Here is a 7,185-nt window from a genome sequence, read left to right as displayed (position 1 = left end):
CTGTAGTTAATGTTTTGTGGAATTGGTTGGACAGATCAACTTCAGAGTTCATACTATCCAGCATTTGTTTCGGTAGTTTTTTATTTGTTTATTTTGGTTTGTAGCATGTATATAGGGCTTTGTTGTTAATGAACTTAAACTTATAGTTGAATTCGTAATTAAGTTTATAAGGTTATGTATTGGAAAGCTATGTTTCATATTAATACTATTTGGTATGGCGGTGCTTATGCTTTTGTTTGATAGGCATTGTTTTGGTTTTGGTAATTCTTATAGTGATAGGATATATGGAATGATCATAGGGTAGTTAACTTATAATAATGGACATAATTGATTTTCCTTTGTCATATGATTTGGTATTTGATATTTGGATGCATTATTTTTGATTGAGTAACATAGATTTGTTAATGATATCTTAGGTGAATTGCTTAATATTTATGCATAAAATTTGTGATGTCAATGAAGGCACATTGGTAAGGCACATAAATTGTATGAAATAGGTATGTTTTAGTCTCAATTAAATTGTTTGGAAGCCTTCTTATAGCTAGTTTTGGTTTGACTTGACATTTAAGGTATTAGTGTTGAAATGCCTTATTTTGGAAGCAAATTTTAGGTACACACAGCCTGGAACACTAGCTGTCACACGGCCTAAGACACAGGCTGTCACACGGCCATATATCTTATTAAAATTTTGGTGTAGGATAGTCCACATGGTCTTGTAGAGTTACACGGCCTAGCGACACAGCTATGTGACCCAACATCGAATACACACACAGTCTGTCACACAGTCTATGACACGGCCGTGTGACTCTACTTCAAATATCCACACAGGCTGGGGTACGAACTTGTGTCCCATACTTCGAATTGTACACAGTTGGCCACAAGGCCATGTTTTCAAGCCACACGGTCTTGGCTATGTCACACGGCTGTATGACTTCTGTTTTCAATTTTTTTCAATTTTTTCTAAATTTTTTATTTTGTTTCAAAATGATCCCTGAATGTTCCCAAACTATTTTTAGGGCATCGTAGGCTCAATTTTAAAGCCCGTAAGTGTATATTATCCTATAAATTAAATGTGTAAGTGAATGTTTGAATTTAAATTGAATATTTGTTTCTGTTTGAGATTAAATATTCTAAATTGAACAATAATGCTTCGTAACTCTAATCTGGCAACGAGTATGGGTTAGGAGTGTTTCATGTGCCATATGATCTGTACCGCGGTGGCAGAGCCCCTGCATCCTCGATCACCCCCATACATCCCCTTATTTTGGCACTGTATTTATTTCTTGAACAAGTGATGGCATTCGGGTCACACAAACTCTAACAAATGCTTTATAATTATGTCAAAATCTAAGACACCACAAACCCCTAAAAAGTCACCCTTAATCAACTTGAATTAGTGCCAAAATGTTTTAAAATTTTTTGTAGTTTATAGGGAAAAATGCCTTAACAGTTAGGGTTAGGGTTTCAAATCTTACTAGGACATCTAATTCTTGTAAAAGTTAAAAGGCTATGACTTTAGCATAAAGGGATTAATCATGAGATTTATTGATGGAATCAAGACAGTAGAAGTTTTTGAGGTTTGTTTGATGCTTAGGTTCCATTTCTTGATCAATTTTTATTAATTTCTGTTAGGTTGTCGAAACCTACAAAAAACAAAAACCTACTTGAAAATATAAAATTAGTAGATAACAACAAGTAGGATCGTATCCATAGGGATCAATAATAACTTTATTTCTTAAATATAACAACTAAAGTAAATATGAAGGGGTTTTTGGCAGATCAAAACTAAATTTAACTTAAAAACTTAGTGAAGAAAGCAGTAATTAAAAGTTTAGGAAGAATCAATGAGGAAAAGCTTTAGTTAAAGGTAAATTCTCTACTTGATTCATAAATCCAATGATCGGTGCAATGATATCTTCAATGCCTTTTATAAATTAGTTCTAGTTGTTTACTTAACATTGGGCGACCAATCCCTCCTTATCTATTCGGTAAACAAGAGCCAACTTATTTGAAATTACTTCCCTTACAATAAATAACCTTATAACTTAACGTCCAAGATTTAACTTACAAGTAGCATTAAGAACGAGAGAGACCTAATTCTAACTAACAAATTCACCTCAACAACGTTTATTTAAGTTAGACCATACAATTAAGGCCCTTGATTTGAGCCAAGTCCTTTTAGTTTGCAAGGCTGCCGAGGAATTTAATCATGGAAGCTAATTGCAAGGTTATTCACTTGGTAAAGGTTAGTTGTCAAATTGTTCCTGCAATTAATTTACATATGGAAGGGTTGATAGTTTGAGCACATTCCTCAATCACTATAACTAACTTACTTATTGATTGGATGAGAAAATTTATTGTCCTGGATCAATTTAAAGTCCAAGTCAAAATTGTACTTGAAATTGGAGATTTCGCTTTATTGATTTATTCAAATTTAATTTTGTTTTCTTATTTCTATTGCAATTTTGTTTTTGTTTTATTTGATTTTGGTTATTTATTTTATATTCAGGTTTAATCCTTTTTCTATTTTTTCACATATTTGTATCAATTTTGGTCGTAAGAAATTGTAAAATTGATCAATCTGGTCTCTATCAAATCGACCCTACTTCATATATATTGCAAATTAAATTTATGTTTTAGGCTTAAAATTTTAATTTTGATGAATCCGACACCCACCACCTAGTATAATTTTATTTGAACTAGGTTGATATTTAGATAAAACCCTCTTAAAAAATTGACTCTAAAATTAGCACTTGACCCAAAATTCTAAAGAAGTAATCAATTTCCTAATTTTTTAGTTACTCATTTATGATCTGTCCTCTTTTTCGGATTTTTTTTTTGTCAAATTTTGTAGTTATATTAAAAGAAAATAAATAAATACGAGTATATATATTCAATACTTCTAAATTCTTATTCTAAGAGTATTAAGAGAATGGTGCTTTCATTTTAACGTCCGATCGCATACTAGTGTCAAATAAAAGTTTTAAAAACTAAAAATCCGAATAAAGTAATTTATGGTTAGTAAGAGTTCAAATGTTGGACAAAATAGCATCCATATTTTATGATCCCTCGTTAACACATTAGTTGACTTTTTGTTATTTTCTTCCCCTCTATCTGCCATTTTTTCCTTGGTGTTTTCCTTGTATATTATTTTAATGGAAGCAAATATAAAAGTTGCAATGTTTTTCTTTTCCTTAATTTTCATAATCATATTTTTGGTAAACACTAAATTATTTGTAAGTTTTTGTTTTGGTTACTTAAAAAAAAAGTTACAATTTAATTATTGAATTATTCAAAAGTTTTCATTTAAGTCACTAAACTATTCAGAAATTTTTATTTTAATCATTAGATTGTTGAGTTGTATTTTTAAAAAAGTTCATTAATGAACTTTAAGTGACGATTCGATGATCAGTATGATAGATCAATACCTATCAGTGAATAGAAAAGCATGCCTTAGATCAAAGTCATTATGACGGTTAATTTCAAAGATCGGGAAAAAACTGTTAAAATTAAGATTTACAAATCTGTGACATCCAAAGTTGTTTCATAAAAAAAACTAAATTGTATAAGAGAAAAAGATTAGTGTAGACTATGCGAACATAGAAAGCCTATAACATGAATTTTAACATTTCAGTGACTTAAATGAAAATTTTTGAATAGTTTAATGATTAAATTATAATTTTTTAAAATTAAATAACCAAAATGAAAACTTACCCATAATTTAATAATTAATGATATAATTTACCCATATATTTTTTTCATACAACTCAAAACTTTAAACCTAAGTTACTCACAACTCAACCTAAATCCAACAAAGTTAGTAGGTCCAATAGGCATCTAATATTGAAATGGAAGGTTTCTTGCCACAATTCACGCTAAATATTATATTCATAACTGCAAAATAGATATTTATATTTACATGAAGACAATTTATAGCAGTGGTTAAAATTTTGTTTATGATTTTGGATTATTTTAATTTTTTTCCCTCAAAGAACTTGCAGTCGAGAGAGAATCACCAGGTGAAAGTGAGAAAGAAGTGTGACATTCATATTCAAGATCCTCAAAGCCCCAGAATTCTTCTTGTTCCTCTTCTTCTGGCATTCTCCACCTCTCTTTATCAGTTTCCCCTTCCATAAGAACTTCCAATACCTATGAATTACCGTTAAAAAAGAAGAAGAAGAAGATTTTGGTTGGTAAATTTGACATTAAGACATAAACAAATGTACTGATGAAGAAGAAATCCTAAAATTTCTAACCAAATAATCTAAACTATGGAGAAAAAAAGGGACAAAATGGTAAAAGGCTGGACTTCCTCATCTACACCACCCAATATCGTCAAATCAAAGAGTGTTCAAATTGTATTCCACGCTGGTGAAAAGGATGTCCAAATTCATTTACAGGCAAACATCCAAAAGGTTGAGAAGACGACAGCTGTCACGATTGTATTATATTCACATAATTGGTGTTTTTAAATACCCCCCTATTATAATTTAATGATCGTTATTAGTGTGAAAAAATTTACCTAATAATTTAATAAAAAATCAAATGTTGCTTTGATTACTTTATAAAAATATTGATTTTTTTTATTTTATAATTTCAGCCGATTAAGAGAGTGACACGAAATTTAAAAAAGATATTTGACAAGTTGGCAGAAAAATATTGCATGCGTAAAAAACCTTGGGTCTCAAAACACAACTAGACAGGTGGGTATTGATTGAAGCAATAGCTGGTTTGAAAATTATATCATCCTATATATAATAAATATATGTGGAAGTAATTGAATTTGTTGGTTATCTTGGATGATTGGTGATAGCAGGAATAGCAGATAAAATACCTCATTCATGGTGGGACGCCAGGCTGAAGAGGCTCGAATGCAGAGGGATGCCGTGAATGCAAGACTCTTTAGCTGTGAAATATCGTAGGATCCTCCAAGCCTTGGATCTACCAATTTTTCCATCTCTTCACGTTTCAACAGTGGTTTTGCCTGTTGAGTTTCGAAAGTTAAACAAGGAATCTCATCCATTACTTTTTTCGTTTTTTCTTTTTTTTTTCAAAATTGGCATGTATTAGCATTACCCAGCAGTGCAAGCTTTGGTGAGAGGCGTCAACTGGTTTCCTCCCTGAAATCATCTCTAACAAGAAAACTCCAAAGGCAAACACATCTGTTTTCTCATCCACTGTTCCATGCATGAAGTACTCGGGTGCTAAATGCCTGCATCACCTTTACATCTTATTTTAATTCTGACCTAAATAAAAGAAAATAACAGAGAAAAAGGGTTGTTGAATAGGGTACCCAAATGTCCCTTCAATTGGAGCAATAGAATGGTGTGTCCATTGAGAAGGAAGCCATTTTGCTAGTCCAAAATCTGATATCTAAATTAAAACATGAATTCCGAAAAGAAAGGTCAAACTCAAATCACTACGGTGAACAACCAGAGCTTATTTTGATATAGGTACCTGAGGTTCAAAATCTGCAGTCAATAGAATATTTGAAGACTTAATGTCACGGTGAATTATCCTTCTTTTGCACACTTTATGCAAGTAATAGAGTCCTCTGGCAGTACCAATTGCTATCTTATATCTTGTTTTCCAATCCATTGGTGGCAAATTCGCATCTGCATCAACAAGATCTCAATGAAGAACATACAACTGATACTAAATGAAACCCAGATATGTGAAACATTTCAATCTATGGGGGAGAATCGAGAAAACCAAAATTTGGCATTTTGTACCATGAAGAAGAGAAGCAACGGACCCTCTGGAGGAGAACTCAAAGATGAGATAAAGGCCATTGTCGATACAACACCCTAAAAGTGACAATACATTTGGATGGCAAACATGACCAATAGTTCCAATTTCTGTCAAGAAATCCTTCTCTTTCCTTTCATCATTACAAGTTTTTGTTAGTCTCTTCACTGCAATCTCTTCCCCGTCCTTTAGTACTCCTTTGTATACCTCTGCATACCCTCCTTTCCCTACCAAATTCTCTGTTTATTCACATATAATCAAATGGAAGATGTTAAGCCATCCACAAGGAAATACAAAAATTTGAACCCAAGAAAAAAAAAATACTTGAACAAACCTGAGCTAAAAGCATTGGTGGCAACAAAAATTTCTTCAAAGGAGAAGCTTCGCCAGGAAGGTCGCTGAGAACGCTCTGCAACAGAAGCAATCTTAAAACTATCATTGTTGTTGTCTTCTTCGAAAACCCCATGTTGGTTGGCACCACCTTCTTCGAAACTGCGTCTTTTTAATGAGAATAACCGTTTCAAGCTGTTGGTCCGGATATACTTCATCGCAACAGTGAGAAACAAGAAAGGGAACTCTGTTTCTGTTTCATGCAGGAGGCAGGTAGCAACCAAGATAAGACAGGGTTGGGGAGAAAAAAGAAAATCTCAATAGCAGTTCAACTATCCACTTTTTTTTTTTTTTAAGATGACGGAGTTAAAGAAGAGGGAGGAGTCAAAGATGGGATGTTTGAGTGGTTAGAGGACAATGGAGGTCGAGGAAAGGGGCATTGGAAATTACTTTTGTGGGTGATAATGGCTGATTAATAAATGTGAGCCAGTGCCAAATAGGAGACTTAAATGCAATGCTCGGCATAAATGGAGACAATGACATTAAAAAAAAAAAACCTTTTTCCTTTTTTAATTAGGTTTTTATACTTTTTTTCTAAAATGTCTTGTATAAGTATAAATTAAAATTTTAAAAGTTATTACAATCATATTAAAAAGTTAAAAGATTTATTTGCACATAAATGTTTATTTAGATGTATAGATTGAATTTTACAAGTATTGAATTTATATTATAAAATTATTTGATTAATTTTGTTTGATAATAGTAAATTTTGATTTTTTTAAAATTTATTATTTTATAATTTTAATCTTATTAATATAGTATTTTTATTTTATTTTAAATGTGTTAGTTTTGATTTTCAGTTGTTTTGATATAATAAATTTTATTATAAAATCTCTTAATCAAATTTGCATAAATTTTTCAATCTTATCTAAATATATTTTCAAGTGTTACAAACTCAAAAATAAAGTTTCTAAATTATTTAAGCTTTTTATAAAAGTTTATTGAGAACTCCCATGTCCTTTAAAATGTTTCTAAACCAAATTTTTAAAGGTTTCCAATATTGTCTCAAGATAGACCAACATCGAAGCTAAAAATGCTTCAAAAGAA

At 31.4% G+C, this 7,185-nt stretch overlaps 1 protein-coding gene across 1 annotated transcript; it reads right to left on the bottom strand.

Moving 5' to 3' along the window:
* Positions 1–3,856: 3,856 nt before the first annotated feature.
* LOC108480997 (probable receptor-like serine/threonine-protein kinase At5g57670) lies at positions 3,857–6,562 on the bottom strand. Its single transcript, XM_017784155.2, has 7 exons — positions 6,083–6,562; positions 5,733–5,987; positions 5,458–5,615; positions 5,294–5,373; positions 5,077–5,212; positions 4,835–4,984; positions 3,857–4,149 (listed from the first exon to the last, which is right to left on the bottom strand). The coding sequence occupies exons 1-7, from the start codon at positions 6,294–6,296 to the stop codon at positions 3,973–3,975; spliced, it is 1,170 nt and encodes a 389-aa protein (XP_017639644.1). The 5' UTR covers positions 6,297–6,562; the 3' UTR covers positions 3,857–3,972.
* Between the last annotated feature and the right edge of the window lie 623 nt (positions 6,563–7,185).

This window comes from Gossypium arboreum, chromosome 1 (assembly GCF_025698485.1).
Source record: "Gossypium arboreum isolate Shixiya-1 chromosome 1, ASM2569848v2, whole genome shotgun sequence".
NCBI classification, from domain to species: Eukaryota; Viridiplantae; Streptophyta; class Magnoliopsida; order Malvales; family Malvaceae; genus Gossypium; species Gossypium arboreum.
The sequence above is the reverse complement of the archived record's forward strand: the minus strand, read 5'-3'. Positions and strand labels throughout refer to the sequence as shown.